Genomic DNA, 17,414 nt, shown 5'->3' with positions numbered 1-17,414 from the left:
CCGTCCTTTCATCCACGTGTCCTCTGCCCCACTCCCTCCCTCTTCCCTTTTCTCCCTTTCTGCTCAAGCATACAAGGCATGTGCTCTGTGCTCAGTGACTAGAAAAAGGAATTCCCTTCCTGGAGTGTAAGGTGGTCAGTTGGGTGGGGTGACGAGAGCGCCCCCTGGTGGCAATGGAGAATACAAGCCGAGCCCCAGAAGAGGAGCTGGTGGAGTCCAGGCAAGCCATGGTTAGAAGTCCTGCAGTCCCGTGGGGTTGACTCTAGCCAAGGCTCTGGGGTCTCATCCTTGGCTGGTCTCTTCCCTGCAGTCCTTGTCCATCAAAACCTCCTCTCTGGCAGAGGCCGAGAACATGGCTGACCTCGTAGATGGTTACTGCAGGCTGCAAGGGGAGCACAAGGGCTCTCTCATCATTCGAACCAAAAAAGGTGTGTTTCCACTCGAAGGTAACCTGGCCCAACAGGCAGTGGGTGGCATACCCGAGCCAAGCCTCTGGGGAGGAGCAGGGAAAGCTAAACCATCGACGGATATGTGAATGAAGAGCATTTCGAAGTGTGGGGAGGGACTCCCCAAGCCCTGCTGGACACTCCCTGTGATCCCATCCCAGATGCTTGGCTACAGCCCTGGCCCCGCTGACCAAGGGTGGCACGGGGTGCTGGGGGCAACTTCTGATGGAGAGATCTTTGTCACCCTGGGAAGATCAAAGCTGTTGCCAGAACATTGCTGGTCCGTCCTGTCTGGGGATGGAATCAGAAAGCAAGGGTCAGGCTGGGACGTGTGACAGTGGCAGAGGAAGTCTGAGAGTTGCTTCTTAGTGCTAAAGGGCTCCGGTTCAGGGCAACAGCCTATCCAGCTTCCACTCCAACTCTCAGGGGCTATAGAGTGGCGGGAGGGGTCTCCTTTGTGTCGGCTGGTAGAAGCAATGAGGTCCGTCATCCATCTGGGACCCTGTGTCCCTGGTTCCAGCTCCCCTTCTTCCTCTCCTCTCCCCAGATGGTGAGAAGCGGAACAGTCTGCCCCAGATCCCCACGCTGTGAGTACAACCAGCCGCGAGAGAGAACCGGCCCCGTCCTCAGCCCATGTCTTCCTTACAAAGGCAGACCGAACAGGGAGGGGGCCTGCCCCACCACGTTTTCCAGTTTCTGGCCCCCAGGAGAAAATGCTGTAATTCCAGCATTTCACAAGTGGTTATTTTTCACCAGTAAATTTCTCCCAGTAAATTCGTGCAGGGTTATTCCTGTGTCCTAAAGCCACCTGGCACCATCTTGGGTGGGGGAAGGCGGAGGCGGGGGTGGATTGCTGCTGTCCCCTCAGGTGGCGCTAGTGGTAAAGCACCTGCCTGCCAGTGTAAGAGACATGGGTTCAGTCCCTGGGTTGGGAAGATCTTCTGGAGAAGGGCATGGCAACCCACTCCAGTACTCTTGCCTGGGGAATCCCATGGACAGAAGGGCCTGGCAGGCTACAGTCCATAGGGTCACAGAGTTGGACACGACTGAAACGACTTAGCAAGAAAACCTCCCTCCTGTCTCCTGGTGGCCTGGGCCATGCTCCCAGCTTAGTGCCATCAGAACACGCTGCTTCTCCAGGCAGGGTGGGAGGAAGAGAGGGGGAATGAGGCTGCCCTGGGTGGGCACTGCCAGGCTCTGAGCTCACATGGCTCCTGCCCTGTCCTCTCCTCCTGTAGAAACCTGGAGGCTCGGCGGCCCCACCTCTCGGAAAGCTGCAGCATAGGTAAGCCTGCCCACCTGCTGTCCTCTGCCTGCACCCAGAACCTCCCTTCTGCCTGCTCTTGTGGCATCCTGAAGGATTCCCTCAAAGTTACAGAAGAATGAACTTTTCCTATGACTGCTCAATGACAGCTAAAAATATCAAAATAGCTAACATGTATTGGGCGGGGCTTCCCTTGCGTCTCAATGGTAAAGAACTGACCTGCCAATGCAAGAGACACAAGAGACATAGGTTAGATCCCTGGGTCAGGAAGATTGCTGGAGAAGGAAATTGCAATCCACTCCAATATTCTTGCCTCGAGAATCCCAGGCAAGGCTACAGTCCATGGGGTTGAAAAGAGCTGGACACGACTTAGCAACTGAACATGAGCACAAACATGTTAGGCAGCTAGTATAGGGCACCATGTTTGTCTTGGTCAGCTCAGGCTTCATAAAAAAGCCACAGACTGGGGAGCTTAAACAACAATGATTTCTGACAGCTCTGGAGGTGGAAGTCCAAGATCCAGGTGCCAGTGTGGTGGGGTCCTGGTGAGGTCTCTCTTTGTGGCTTGCAGACAGCCGCCTTCTCTGTGTCCTCATGTGGTGCACAGATGGAGAGCTCTAGTCTCTCTTCCTCTTCTTCTAAAGACACTCATCCCACCATGGGGGCCCCACCCTCATGACTTCATCTAACCCTAATCACCTCCCAAAGACCCCTTCAAACACCACCACTCCTGGGGTCAGGGTTTCAACATATGCATTTGAGAGGACACAAACATTCAGTTCATGACAGTGTTAAATACATAATCGATATTGCTTTCTTTAATATTTACATTCCCCAGAAATAGTCATTTCACAGAAAGGGAAGCAGATTAAAGGAGATGAACCAACTTGCCCTAAACAGCCAGGCGGCAGCATCAAGGAGGGATTCAGGCCGAGGACCCTGGACCCTGTGGCTACCCAGATACCTGGGGGAGAACTGTTCTCCCCTGGCTCCTCCCCAAGCCCCTCCCACTGATGTCAGCTTAGTTCCACTGACCTGTGGCAGGCGGGGCAGGAAGAGGGCTCATACCTGGTTCCTGGTAATGCCCCCCTCAAGGCATCTTGCCCATAGGGTGTCCTCCTGTCATTTCAGAATCAGACATCTATGCTGAGATCCCTGACGAGACCCTACGAAGACAAGGAGGTAGATCCCTGACCGCCCCCCACCCCATGCCAACCACCGCCAGGGCCGTGGGAAGTGACATCTGAGGACACATATGACATCACAGGGGACTTTCTTTCCTTCCTGTGTCGTCTTCCATGTGTGTCTCAGCCAGGGACATAGCTGAGTGAGGCACCTGTGATTTGAAAGCAGAGATCACTGTTTTTATCCCATCACCATTGACCCTTGGTGTGTCTGTGGTGGAGGAGTGTGCCAAGAGCATGGACATGGGACTCAGCTTTCCCAAGTCTGAGACAATGGAACCTTCTAGACCCCCTTTCCCAGCCTAGCCCCTGGTTCCTGGCTGAGGCGTTGGTGGGGGAGGTCTGGTCACACCTGGGCAGGAGGGGTCGGAGCCTGGTGTTAGAGCCTCTGGATACTCAGAATCCCAGGAATATGGGCATTCAGAATCCCCAGGGACATCAATTCTTGGATTCCCAGGAGATACCAACCAGTTTCTGTGCCCCAGAACTGTCTGTTTTATCACCTGTGCAGGCCCACAGTATGGCATCACCCGGGAAGATGTGGTCCTGAATCGTATTCTTGGTGAAGGCTTTTTTGGGGAGGTCTATGAAGGTGTCTACACAAATCATGTGAGTTTGTGATATGCAAGTTCTGTTCTTCCATAGAAAGAGAAAGGAGCTCAAATACTCTAGTGCTGGGGGAGGGGGGTGTGCTGTGGTGTGTGGAAATTCACATATTTGGCCTTTGCAGTGTTTATGAAATACGCAGAGAGTGATGAAAACAAGAGTCATTTCCCAGAAAGGCTGCAATTGCAGGGATCGGAAGAGAGGCAACATCTATGGGGCACGGGATGGGGCCCAGTGGTGGGGACTGACTCTTATGGGAGAACATGAAGGGGGAAGCTCCATGTGAAGCAGTTGTGAGAAAGGGAAGGTGGGCTCCAAGGTCGCTGATGGGGCTGGACAAGTTTGCCTTTGTGTTTGTGCTTCAACCAGGCCTGGGGGAAAAGCAAAATTGTAAAAACCAACAATAAAGAGAAAAAGGCCTGGACGCCATGACTGACAATGGCCTTGCATGTGACCTGCAAACACTCGCTAACTTTGGGCAGGTCACGTGGACCCCCAGCCTCTGTGTCCTCACCTGGACAGCCAGGGGCTCAAGAGATCTGATCTTCAACGTTCCTCCAGTCCAAATGTTCCTGATCAGGAGGAAGCAGGTGTGGAGGAGAGGAGGGGAAGAGATAGGGAGTGCAGGCTTTGCAGAGACCCAGATGTCACCTGTCTACTGGGGACGCCGGTGTGGGGAGCTCTGGACAGAACTGAGGGTCCCTGGACACACTCTTATTGCAGAAAGGGGAGATGATCAACGTGGCTGTGAAGACCTGCAAGAAAGACTGCACTCTAGATAACAAGGAGAAGTTCATGAGTGAGGCAGGTAGGTGTCCCTGGGGAGACACCAGCACAGGGGCTGGAAAAAAGCCTGGAGACTATGCAGACCGGGAAGCGGGAAGGGGTTGAAGCATCTGCGGTGGAGATCAGGGAGGCAGTGAACAGAGCTGATATCCGCAGGGAGAACAGGCTGCACCCTTGGCTCTGAGTCCTGCCAGCAGACCTTGATTGTTGCTTTGGACCTTTGAGGCGCTGGAGCACCTATCCCTAACCCCTAGTTCCTAGTCCCTAGCACCTAAACCAAACCCCTCACCCTAACCCTAACACCTAACCGCTAACCCTAACACCTAACCATAACTCTAACAGCTAACCCTACCCTAACCCTAAACCTAAACACTAGCCCAAACCCTAACCTTAATCCCTAACCATAACCCTAAACGCTAACCCTAACCCCTAAACCCTAACCCCAACCCCAACCCTAAACCTAATTCCTAACCCCGAACCCTAATACCTCACCCCAACCCTAATCCCTAACCCCTAAACCCTAACCCTAACTCCTAATCCCTAGCTCCTAACACTAATCTCTAACCCTAACACCTAACCACTAAGCATAACACCTAACCCCTAACCCCGCCCTAACCCTAAACCTAACCCCTCACCCTAACCCTCTCACCCCCACTTGCAGTGATCATGAGGAACCTGGACCACCCACACATTGTGAAGCTGATCGGCATCATTGAAGAGGAGCCCACCTGGATCATCATGGAACTGTACCCCTACGGGGAGGTGAGCTGGAGGGCCAAGGAGGACCCCTGTGACGACAGCTGGACTGCAGTGGAGCAGCACCTGGGGAGGGGGTGGCCAGGGAGGATGCATTTGGAGCCAGGGGCCCTTAACTCCCGGCAAGGCTGTTTGGAGAGGAAGTTGCCAGATTCTTCTGCCAGCCTGGGTGTCCCCTCCCCCATCCCCCAGCTCCACACCCAGGTCAGGCAGAATCCTCAAGGCGTCTTCCCTTTCCTGCAGCTGGGCCACTACCTGGAGCGAAACAAGAACAGCCTGAAGGTGCTCACTCTTGTCCTGTACTCGCTGCAGATCTGCAAGGCCATGGCCTACCTGGAGAGCATCAACTGTGTCCACAGGTGGGGCTGGGGAGGGGCCTGGAGAGGGTGGGGTCAGGCACAGACCAGGGTTGAAGGCCTGGCTTTGGTCCCGCTTAGGTGACAGCTTGAGCACCTTCTTGGGACCCATGTCCCCCTCTAAAAGTACAACAGCCAGAGGTCCCTCCCAGGATTGCTAGGAAGACGAAATCTGAAATCAGGGATGTCTGCCTGTAACTCAGTAGCCCACATCCCTGTGGGTACAGGAAATCACTTCCCTGCTTGCTGCTCACTTATTCTCTGGCATTTCCATTTGGTGGCACCCAGCCTAGCAGGAGAAGGCAATGGCACCCCACTCCAGGACTCTTGCCTGGAAAATCCCATGGACGGAGGAGCCGGGTGGGCTGCAGTCCATGGGGTCGCGAAGAGTTGGACACGACTGAGCGACTTCACTTTCACTTTTCATTTTCATGCATTGGAGAAGGAAATGGCAACCCGCTCCAGTGTTCTTGCCTGGAGAATCCCAGGGACGGGGGAGCCTGATGGGCTGCCATCCATGGGGTCGCACAGAGTTGGACACGACTGAAGCGACTTAGCAGCAGCAGCAGCAGCCTAACAGGAGAGACTGGGTTCTGGCAGCTCTAGGACAATCCTGGGGTCCCGGGCCTTCCAGCCCAAGTGAGTGGCACTGCCCTGGTCTCTGACACCTCCAAGCTGCCAAGTCCAGTCCTCCGTCTGACTGTGGCACTGGTCCCTTCTCTACCTGGCTTTGTCCCCTTCCCTGAAGGGAGGTCTCCATCATGGAGGATATGATCCTCTGGAGGAGAGAGTTCAGTTCAGTTGCTCAGTTATGTCGACTTCTTTGCAACCCCATGGACTGCCCCACACCAGGCTTCCCTGTCCATCACCATCTCCTGGAGCTTGCTCAAATTCATGTCCATCAAGTCAGTGATGCCATCCAACCATCTCACCCTCTGCCACCCTCCTCCTGCTTTCCATCTTTCCCAGCGTCAGGGTCTTTCCCACTGAGTCAGTTCTTCACAAGTGGCCAAAGTGTCAGTGTTTCATTTTCAGCGTCAATCCTTCCAATTAATGTTCAGGACTGAATTCCTTGACTGGTTGGATCTCCTTGCAGTCCAAGGGACTCTCAAGAGTCTTCTCCAACACCACAGTTCAAAAGCATCAATTCTTCAGCACTCAACTCTCTTTATGGTCCAGCTCTCACACCCATACATGACTACTGGAAAAACCATAGCTTTGACTAGACGCACCTTTGTTGGCAAAGTAATGTCTTTGCTTTTTAATATTCTGTCTAGGTTGGTCATAGCTTTTCTTCCAAGGAGCAAGCATCTTTTAATTTCATGGCTGCAGTCACCACCTGCAGTGATTTTGTAGCCCAAAAAAACAAAGTCTGTCACTGTTTCCATCGTTTCCCCATCTATTTCCCATGAAGTGATGGGACCAGATGCCACGATCTTCATTTTTTGAATGTTTTAAGCCATCTCTTTCACTCTTCTATTTCACTTTCATCAAGGGGCTCTTTAGTTCCTCTTTGCTTTGTGCCATAAGGGTGATGTCATCTGCATATCTGAGGTAATTGATATTTCTCTCTGCAATCTTGATTCCAGCTTGTGCTTCATCTAGCTTGGCATTTTGCATAATGTACTTGCATGCATATAATTTAAATAAGCAGGTGAAAATATACAGCCTTGACGTACTCCTTTCCCAATTTGGAACCAGTCTATTGTTCCATGTCAGGTTCTAACTGCTGCTTCTTGACAGATTTCTCAGGAGGCAGGTCAGGTGGTCTGGTATTCCCATCTCTTTCAGAAGTTTCCACAGTTTGTTGTGATCCACGCAGTCAAAGGCTTTGGTGTAATCAATAAAGAAGTAGATGTTTTTCTGGAACTCTCTTGCTTTCTCGATGATCCAATTCAAAGCCCTGGGATGAGCAGGTGAATTCTTCAGTCCAACACCATCCCCCTCAGATACAGGGCCATATGGCTGACACTATGTGCAGCGATGTTGGGGGATGTAATATGCATCCACTCATTCATTCGCTCACTCATGCAGCAAATATGATGGAACTCTTCCTGTGGGCCTCCAGGCAGTGTCCTAAGCTCTGGGATTAAGTCACAGTCAAAACAAACAGAAACCCCTTTCCTTGTAAAGCTCATCTTCTAGCATCTTCTAGGGTGAACAGTCATGGGGCAAAGTGGTATAATAGATTTGCATCCTTGTGTGACATTGTCAGGCTTTGAAGTCATCTTTTCAATAACAAAGACAAACAGTGGGCTGCAGAACCTGCCTGGGAGAAGCAAGAGATAGATAAGCCAGTTTGGGGTTAGAAGTGATGTGGGGATTCAAGATGACTGAGTGGGTAAGGGCTCCCAGAGTTGGGGATGGAAGTGGGGGGGTGAGAGCTCAGCTCTGGGTGGCACCTCTCACTTGCCAGCTGCCAGGTGTGTTCCTCCAGCTCTCTGCCCCATTCTCCTCCATACCAGGGGTTCCCAGGGACTCTGAGCCAGGTCCTGGCTCTCCCAGTGCCCCCTGAAAGAGAGCTGTGAGCAGCTGTGGGGTCACAGAACAAGGAGAGGTTAATTGTGATCAGGAAAGTGGTCAGGCTTCCTCCCTGAAGTGTGAGCAGGGTGACGGCATCCCCAGCAGAGGGGACAATACATGCAGTGACTGGAGCAAATATGGGGAACACAAGACAGGCTTGGAGGTGGAGATGCATGAGAAGGGATGATGGGAGACAGGGCTCAGCAACGAGATGCAAGGAGGCAACCAGGGTGTGTGAGCAGCAGGGAAGACCAGCCAAGGCTCCTGCCTGAGCCAAGTTCCAGCAAGACGAATTGTGGGGCCAGGAAGGGCTGACCCACAGAAGCTGCTTGATTCTCCTCCGGAGGCTGGGGCCCTGAAGCTCTCTTCTCCTCTGCCTCTCTGTCCATCTGTCTGTCCCCCTGAAGTGTTATGAACCACCTCACCCTGGTCTCTGCCTCCTTCCAGGGACATTGCTGTCCGGAACATCCTGGTAGCCTCTCCGGAGTGTGTGAAGCTGGGGGACTTTGGCCTTTCCCGATACATTGAGGATGAGGAGTATTACAAAGGTGAGGTGGGGGGTGTGTTACAGCTTTGTCCCCAAAGGGCATTCCTGAAGCCAAAATCCCCCCAAAAGGTGACTATAAGGCAAGTCTAGGCCAACAGTCTCTGGAGAGTAAGCTGCCTTTCTGGATAAGTCTGGATCATTCTTCTCTAAGAGCTCCCATAAACCCTTGGTCCACCCACAGCCTCTGTGACCCGTCTGCCAATCAAATGGATGTCCCCCGAGTCCATCAACTTCCGCCGCTTCACGACTGCCAGCGATGTCTGGATGTTTGGTGAGCAGACTCTCCATAGGGCGTGGACAAGGGTTTGATTACCTCTCTGTGACCAGGATAACAGGGGGCACAAAAAGCAGGGGTATGGACCCTCGGGTTCTGTTTTGCTGCCACCACTGAGGAGTCCCGGAGGTGGGGAGTCAGTGGTGGATTGGGGGTGACACGAGCTAAGGGCCAGCCAGCATTCATCTTCATGGAAAAGGCTCTTGATATGAGCGTGAGCTCCCAAAACAGCCCCAGGACTGAGGTGAGGCCACCCCACAGGGGAGCCTCAAAGGCAGAGCTGAGCTCTTCTCAGAAGAAGGTGCAGGGTGAGGAGAGAGGAAAACCAAGTGATGGACAGCCACTTAAAAGGCACACAGCCATGTAGATCCTCTGTCTCAGGTCTCCACAGCCTGCCCAGTACAATCTCATCATTCTTCTTCCCATTTTCCCGACAAGGAAACTGAGGCTCAGCGAGTCAGGGGCTTGCTCGTGATCACACAGGCAGCAAGCACATAGGCTTTGTATGCCAGCTTTCTGATGGAGGCGTCACTCCCTCCTGGTGGTCCCAGTGAAGTTCCTTTGACGGTCCCCTTCTCCAGAACCCTAACAGCTCCATGTGGAAAGGGCCTGGGTATGGGAGCTTAGTTCACTTACAGTCATAGGCGATTGGTCCCTTAGCAGACCACCACATGGGCAGGACCCCCAGAATGCTATCTATAGAGGAGAGAGAGGAACACAGGGCGGTCCCCAGCAGGCACTGAGTGTTGACCGCACGGCTATCTCTGGAGAGGGTGGGCTCCCTCTCCAGGTTCGAGTCCCCTCAGCACGGGCCCTGAGCCCTCTCCTCCCGCCTGCAGCTGTGTGCATGTGGGAAATCCTGAGCTTCGGAAAGCAGCCCTTCTTCTGGTTGGAGAACAAGGATGTCATTGGGGTGCTGGAAAAGGGGGACCGGCTGCCCAAGCCTGACCTCTGCCCGCCCATTCTCTACACCCTCATGACCCGCTGCTGGGACTATGACCCCAGTGAACGACCCCGCTTCACCGAGCTCGTGTGCAGCCTCAGGTGAGCAAGGAGACAGGTGTGGGGTGGAGGACTGCAAGCCCAGGGCCCCCTGAGAGCAAGTCTCCTCTTTAGCAGCACATAGAGGTTTATAGCCATGTGTGTGTGCTCAGTCACTAAGTCATGTCCAACTCTTTGTGACCCCATGAACTGTAGCCCACCAGGCCCTTCTGTCCATGACATTTCCCTGGCAAGAACACTGAAGTAGGTAGCCATCCCCTTCTCCAGTGGATCTTTCTGACTCAGGGATCAAACTAGGGTCTCCTGCATTACAGGCAGATTCTTTACCATTTGGGGCCACATAAAAATAGGTTTGGGGGCTATATTTGGCCTGTGGGCCTAGTTTGCTAGCTCCTATTTTAAGGAACCCAATGCTTAATTAACATTAAATACTACAGCTTTAAATACTGTAGGCAACTTGTGGGCATTTTTTTTAGAAAATCATCCCCAGAAACTGCCACTTGGGAAGGCACCACAGGAGAGGCTGGGAATCCCAGGTCCGGACAATGGGAATCTTTGAAAAAAATTTGCACAGTGTGAGAGCTGGGAGTTAAGTTTTGTTGCAGGCAAAATGAGGACTGCAGCCTGGGAGACAACATTTCAAATAGCTCTGAGAAACTGCTCGGAAGAGGTGAAGGGGGAGCCAGCTTATATAGAAGTTTTGCAACAAAGGGCAGGTTGTCTGAACAGCAAACAATTATTGTTAATTAAAGAAAACCAGATACCCAAGTTAAAGCATTGAGTGCTTTTCTATGTATGGGAAAATCCGAGAGTCTGGGCTCACTGGAATCATTCCTTTGATCTGCATCTCAGCTCTCTGGGGCCAGTATACTGTGTTTTCACATCCTGAGTTTCCTCAGGGCTTACCGTAGGGAGTGGCTGCAGTTTGATGGCTCCTAGATGGCAGGTTTTCTTTCCTTCCTGAGTTCCCTCAGGGCTCACCAGCTCACTATCCATGGTGGAGGCAATTGCTGATGACTGTGACATCCTTGTTTACTGATATGGCAGGAAATATTCATTTCTCAGAATGATAGTGCATTTGTTTATAGGTAGGGCTCTATAAACAAGCTGTATCATGAATTTTTGTATTGCACACAATAGAATGCATATAAATCTGAAACATGGTACCAAATATTATATGTTTAGTAGTACTGTTTAGGGCTTCTCTGGTGGCTCAGATGATAAAGAATCCACCTGCAATGCAGGAGACCTGGGTCCAATCCCTGGATTGGGAAGATCCCCTGGAGGAGGGCATGGCAACCCACTCCAGTATTCTTGCCTAGAGAATCCCCATGGACAGAGGAGCCTAGTAGGGGGCTACAGTCCATGGGGTCGCAAAAAGCTGGACATGACTGAGCAACTAAGCACAGCACAGTACTGTTTAAAATGATTAAACAAGGCAATTTAAGTGATACAGACAATTTTTAACACTGCGTGAAGTGGCCATCTCCATTTCCAAGGGCCAGAGCAGTGGCAAATGGGAGCGGAAGGTAGGACACTTTTATAGGATAAAGAATAAGGAATAAAGAAGAGATAATTAGAGAATGAATAGGGAATAGGAAACAAATATAAAGCTGAATGGGCTTCCCTAGTGGCTGAGATGATTAAAAAAATCTGCCTGTAATGCAGGAAACCTGGGTTCAATCCCTGGGTTGGGAAGATCCCCTGGAGGAGGACATGGCAACCCACTCCAGCATTCTTGCCTGGAGAGTCTGCATGGACAGAGAAGTGTGGCAGGTTGCAGTCCATGGAGTTGCAAAGAGTCAGACACTACTGAGCAACTAAGCACATAAAGCTGAATTGGCATTTGGATTGGTATTTGGGTTGGCATTTGGGATGGTACTTTGATTCTGATAAAGCATAGCATTTAGAAGGACGCAAAAGTTATCTGCATTTTGACCTGCTGATGCTACCCCTGGGGCAGAGGCAGCTCCATCTTGGGCCTAGAAATGTATTTCAACAACACACAATCCCTGTCTGCAGACAGTGCTTGGTACACTTGTGGATTCATGGACCCCCTGCCTTTATTTGAGTCCTTGGAGGTGTGTGATTCCCAGGTTGGGAACACTGTTGGGTAAAAGAAAAAAAAGGCAAGAAGCGTGCATTCAGCTAACCTGGGAGGAAATCCATGGCCCTTTCCCGTTAGCACATACCAGGAATGCATAGGTTGGGGCGGCTGCAGGGTCCACGATACTGTGGCCTGTCTCCTAGGGATCTCCCCAGTGCCACCTGCAAAGGACATGGGAGACTTGGGAGTAGGATCCCGGCCACAGTGGAGCACAGAGGGGAGCCCCCAGGAATGTATCTGACCTTGTTTCTATCTCCTTATCTGACCTGACTTCCTGGCAGTGACATTTACCAGATGGAGAAGGACATCGCCTTAGAGCAGGAGAGGAACGCTCGCTACCGACCTCCCAAAATCTTAGAGCCCACACCCTTCCAGGAACCCCCACCCAAGGTGAGCCAAGCCCCGAATTCATTGGCCCCATTGGCCCCATGAATCACAGCAGAGCAGGGACCCTGTCCAGCCCCTCCCAGATCTGACTGTGCAGCTCCCCTTACAGTGGCAGTCAGATGGGCCCTGTGTCTTCTCAGCCCTTCCACCCAACCATCCATCAGCCCTGAGGTCAGCCCCCATCAGTCACCTCGGCAGATGGACCCTGAGACAGCCAGAGAGCATGCACCTTGTGGGGCTGCTGGAGCAGGCAGTCACCCTGGAAACATTTCCCTCGGGAGACAGTAGCACTTTCCCTTTTGGTGTTTTTAGGGACAAATTAGATTCCCTTGAAGGTACGTGATGGGGAGCGCTGAAGTCCAGCCTCTGATGTCCATGGCATCTCTGGGCACAGGAGCCAGTGCCCTTCTGCCCCACTATTAGATGGGTGGGACCATGTCTGTAGAAGTCAGCTTGGGCTGCCATACAAGATACTACAGGCTGGGCAGCTTACACACAGACAGCATGGAGGCTGGGAAATCCAAGATCAAGGTGTCTGGTGAGGACTGTCTTCCTGGATGGCAGAAGTGTCCTTCTCACATGTCCTCACATGGTGGGGAGAGTGAGCACTGGTGTCTGTTATTGTTATTAATACGACTGCATGCTAAGTTGCTTCAGTCATGTCTGACTCTTTGCCACTCCATGGACTGTAGCCTGCAGGGATCCTCTGTCCATAGGATTCTCCAGGCAAGAATACTGGAGTGGGTTGCCATGGCCTCCCCATGGCCTCCTCTAGGGGATTTTCCCTACCCAGGGATTGAATCCACATCTCTTATTCTCCTGTATAGGCAGGCGAGTTCTTTACCACCACCTGGGAAGTTTATTAATGCTACTACTAATAAGAATCATAGGAGTCCTACCCTTGTTACCTCATCTGATCCTAATTACCTCCCAAAGGCCCCACCTCCAAACACCATCACCTGGGGGGTTAAGACTTCAACATATGAATGGGGTGGGTGGGGTGGGGGTGGGGGAACAAACATTCAGTTCATAACAAAGCCCTGTGGGTGCTGGGCCTCTTTCCGAGGTCCCCCTGATCTGCTGTGCCCTGTACCTTCCCGCAGTCAGGCCCAGCTCAGGTTTCATCACCTCCAGGAAGCTGCTGTGGACGCCTGGGCCTCCATGACTCACCTCTGGATGTCTGCAGCTCCTGATTACTGATTTGGCAAACTCTGCACATCCAGGGTTCACATACTGTTGAAGCCTAGCTTGAAGGATTTTGAGCATTACCTTGCTAGCTTGTGAAATGAGTGCAACTGTGCGATAGTTTCAACATTCTTTGACACACCCCCTTTTTGGGATTGAAAAACTGATCTTTTCCAGTACTATGGACACTGATGAGTTTTCCAAATTTGCTGGCATATTGAGTGCAGCACTTTAACAGCATCATCTTTTAAGATTTGAAATAACTCAGCTGGAATTTCATCACCTCCACTAGCTTTGTTCATAGTAATGCTTCCTAAGCCATAGTTGACTTCACACTCCAGGATGCCTGGCACATGCAGAGAGGCTACACAGAGACTGGCAATGCCTCCAGTTAGCAGTGACCTCCAGAAGGAAGGCCACTGGCCTCATATCACTCAGCAGTGATAGATGCACAGTTAGCGGACATGAATGAGTTTAGTGATTACTCTGTCCCTCATCTTCACCATCCTGAACAAGGCTGACCCAACTCCTACCTGATATTCCCCTTGGTGAGCTGTGCTCTCTCAAGAGGACAGAATGAGGGACTGACTCATCTCCATGTTCTCTCTGCAGCCCAGCCGACCCAAGTACAGACCCCCTCCACAAACCAACCTCCTGGCACCCAAGCTGCAATTCCAGGTAAACACGTAAACTGGAGGGCTGGGGAAGTGCAGGCCTCATCTCTGTCCTTCCTGAATTTCCATCCTCGTGCCTTAGCAGAGCAGCAGTCCTATCTGCTCAGGCAGTGGAAGCAGTTCTTCTTTAGTACCCAGAAAAGAACTAAAACTCAAAGTGCCAGAGATCAAAGAATCTAACTGAACCTCTACCAGGTTGTCCTCAGTTAAGACGACTTCAACCCACATCTGTCTGCCCACAGTATTGGCTGCTGCGTGCGCCCGCCTACAGCTAAGTCTCTATTCCTGGCCTCCCCAGCCCTGAGCAGAGCCTCTGAAAAGGAATCTAGGCAGCTAGGGACCATTGATGCTCCCCAGAGAATGGAGCTGCTCACTGGGGCTCCCTGCAGGGCCCCTGCTGAAAACCTCAGTAGCTGATGGAGAGAGAGCAGGGTTCCCCCTGTGCTTCCCCGCCCCCCCCCCAACACCTCCATGGTTACCAACCACAGGACCTGCCCAAGCTGTTGGTCCCCCTCAGGATGTCTCTGTCCTGTGTCTCTCTGTTGCATCTAAGTCAGAAGGAGCCAGGGGCCCCCTCTCTTTTCTTCCTTTTTATCCCTCAGCTCAGAGTCCCTCCTTTAAAAATGGAAACAGTGTCTTTTATTTGGTGCTTCTTCATTTGGTGTCCTGTGGTCAAGGAAATGCTCCTGAGCCAAAACAAGCCTAACCAGGAACAAATAGACATACCATCTTCATATGAAAAAAAGAAAAAGAAAACAAACCTCAAGGCAGAAGACAGGAGCGATATCCCTAGAAAGAAATATACCCCTTTGTGCTGTTTAAAATAGTGGGTTTTATTTTTTTGAAGATTTTTTTTTAATGTGAACCATTTCTAAAGTCTTTGTCCAATTTGTTACGATATTGCTTCCATTTTTTATGTTTTGGTTTTTGGGCCATGAGGCACGTGGGATCTTAGCTCCCTGACCAGGGATTGAGCCCAAACCCCCTGCATTGGAAGGTGAAGTCTTAACCATGGGACTGCCTGTGAAGTCCCAAAATAGTGGTTTTAAAAATGTGTGTGTATATATATATAGACTTCCCTGTGGGCTCAGTGGTAAAGAATCTGCCTGCAATTCAGGAGATGTGTGTTTGATTCCTGGATCAGGAAGATACCTGGAGGAGGAAATGGCAACCCACTCCAGTATTCTTGCCTGGGAAATCCCAGGGATAGAGGAGCCTGGTGGACTATAGTCCATGGGGGTTACAAAAGAGTCAGACATGACTTAGCAACTAAACAACAACATATATATACACGTATATGTTTGTTTGTTTTAGTTGCTCAGTCATGTCCAACTTTTTTGCATCCTGATGGACTGTAGCCCGCCAGGCTCCTCTGTCCTTGGGATTTCCCAGGCAAGAATACTGGAGTGAGTTATCATTTCCTTCTCCAAGGAATCTTCCCAACCCCGGATCAAACCCATGTCTTCTGCATTGTAGGCAAATTCTTTACCACTGAGCCATCAGGGAAGCCCGTACACACATACTTGTGGGTTAACAGTATCTGTCAGTTTCTAACACAATGATGACTTTCCCCTGGAGAGTCCTGAAGGAGGACATGGAGTCAGTAGGTCAGCGCCACCTGTGGACCTATGGTATGCACAGCATCACGGGAACGGTTATTAGATGGAAGAACAACCACCATGTCTGTGCTGACTTCTAGCCAAGAGCTGTGTATGTCGCTCTGCCACGTCTCCCAAACAGTACCAGTGAAACGCCCACACTTTGTTCTTTGTAAGCTCCTGGAGCGCAAGTCCCGTTTCTCCCATGGAGCTCCTGTGTCGTTTCTCTGTGCTCGTGTTCGTAGCAGCTAACTGTCCACCTTCTTGCCTTGTCCCCGTGCCTGGTGCTCCTCTGCTTCTCCTGAATAGGTCCCTGAGGGTCTGTGTGCCAGCTCACCCACGCTCACCAGCCCTATGGAGTATCCATCTCCTGTAAACTCGCTGCACACCCCACCTCTCCACCGGCACAATGTCTTCAAGCGCCACAGCATGCGGGTAAGAGGAATCTGCATGCTGGGTCCCGGCCAGGACAAGGAGGCTGCTGGAGGGAGGTGCCTGGGATACTGGGAACCCTGCATCCTCAGGCTCAGGAGGTGCCCTCCCTACACCAGTCAGCCACAGCGGGGCTCTGTGCCTCCTGCACCTCTACAAACAACAGAGTTTGGGGGCCAAGCCAGGCACTGCCCTTGAGACTCCAGCTGAACCCAGACCTGCCCCATCCCTACTCTGATGCTGTGGCCTTCCCTCAGCCCTGGTGACAGTGTGAAAGCTCATGAGCAGAGGGCAAGGAAGCCTGATGGTGCCAGAAAGTAAAAGATCCTGGAGGTCTTGCCCCGCTCTGCCCTTCCTCCTGCCTGATTGTTGTGATTGTTCAACTTCTCCTCAGTCAAAGGAAAGTCTGCCTTGTGGTTGCCACTCCTGCTGCTTTGCAAAAGTTGCTGCTATGTGAGAACAAACTTGGGGACTAGCATAGGGCTAAGCCATACCCTCCCCAGTCACCTCTTTGTTGTCAACTACCAATGAAGCCTTGAGTATTTCATTGTCGGTCGCTCAGTCACTCACTCATGTCTAACTCTTTGCAACCACATGGACTGTAGCCCTCCAGGCTCCTCTGTCCATGGGATTTCCCCCCAAGAACACTGGAGTAGGTTGCCATTTCCTCCTCCAGAGGATCTTCCTGATCCAGGGATCGAACCTGAGTCTCCTGCATTGACAGGTGGATTTCTACCACTGCACCACCTGGAAACTAGCTTCTAATTGTCATGTCTCCTTTAAAAAAAAAAAGTGCACCTTTGCTTGTCCACTTGTTACTAGTCCCCATCCATCTTTTCCTCCTTCAAAACAAATGGCCCCCATGGTCAGTTGCCATGAGCATTTGATATATTTCACTGAACTGAGTCTTGATATGTGATATAACAGACTAAAACCCTTATTACTTTAGCTCTAACTCTGTAACCATGCATCATATTTCAGACTCAGGTATACAGAACTCTTAAAAATTGGGGGCGACTACATTTCCATTACAATAGATATACAAAAATGTAGGAAAGTATGTTGAGATATCCTTGCTGTTTTTCTTAATTTAGTAAAACTTTGAAGTGATTAAAATAACTTCGAATTCAAGGCAGTGAGGGCTTAGTGGAATAGGTTTTCCCCTGACCTAGCTCATTTTTCTTTTTTACATTAGTTTAACCAATTTATGTCTTAGCATATACTCAACGATAATAAAACTGCATCTGTAAGCATGCACTCTCTTTTAGGTAGTGCTCAACTTCTCTC

General features: G+C 51.2%; 1 protein-coding gene across 13 annotated transcripts in view; it reads left to right on the top strand.

Annotated features, from left to right (window-relative positions):
* PTK2B (protein tyrosine kinase 2 beta) overlaps nucleotides 1–17,414 on the top strand; it is a 138,037-nt gene that overhangs the window by 109,335 nt on the left and 11,288 nt on the right. For 7 of the 13 annotated variants that reach the window (XM_069575922.1, XM_069575919.1, XM_069575923.1 and 4 more), the window contains 14 exons: nucleotides 311–428; nucleotides 994–1,033; nucleotides 1,685–1,731; nucleotides 2,842–2,892; nucleotides 3,406–3,503; nucleotides 4,224–4,308; nucleotides 4,948–5,048; nucleotides 5,286–5,401; nucleotides 8,369–8,469; nucleotides 8,650–8,739; nucleotides 9,582–9,786; nucleotides 12,133–12,241; nucleotides 14,036–14,101; nucleotides 16,005–16,130. In XM_069575922.1, coding sequence (XP_069432023.1) covers nucleotides 311–428; nucleotides 994–1,033; nucleotides 1,685–1,731; nucleotides 2,842–2,892; nucleotides 3,406–3,503; nucleotides 4,224–4,308; nucleotides 4,948–5,048; nucleotides 5,286–5,401; nucleotides 8,369–8,469; nucleotides 8,650–8,739; nucleotides 9,582–9,786; nucleotides 12,133–12,241; nucleotides 14,036–14,101; nucleotides 16,005–16,130 — 1,353 coding nt within the window. The remainder of the gene's footprint in view (nucleotides 1–310; nucleotides 429–993; nucleotides 1,034–1,684; nucleotides 1,732–2,841; nucleotides 2,893–3,405; nucleotides 3,504–4,223; nucleotides 4,309–4,947; nucleotides 5,049–5,285; nucleotides 5,402–8,368; nucleotides 8,470–8,649; nucleotides 8,740–9,581; nucleotides 9,787–12,132; nucleotides 12,242–14,035; nucleotides 14,102–16,004; nucleotides 16,131–17,414) is intronic. The other 6 variants (XM_069575929.1, XM_069575926.1, XM_069575931.1 and 3 more) reach the window with 1 other exon arrangement.

Source organism: Ovis canadensis, chromosome 2 (assembly GCF_042477335.2).
Source record: "Ovis canadensis isolate MfBH-ARS-UI-01 breed Bighorn chromosome 2, ARS-UI_OviCan_v2, whole genome shotgun sequence".
Taxonomy (NCBI): Eukaryota; Metazoa; Chordata; class Mammalia; order Artiodactyla; family Bovidae; genus Ovis; species Ovis canadensis.
Note: the sequence above shows the minus strand (reverse complement) of the source record. Positions and strands in the feature narration are given on the sequence as shown.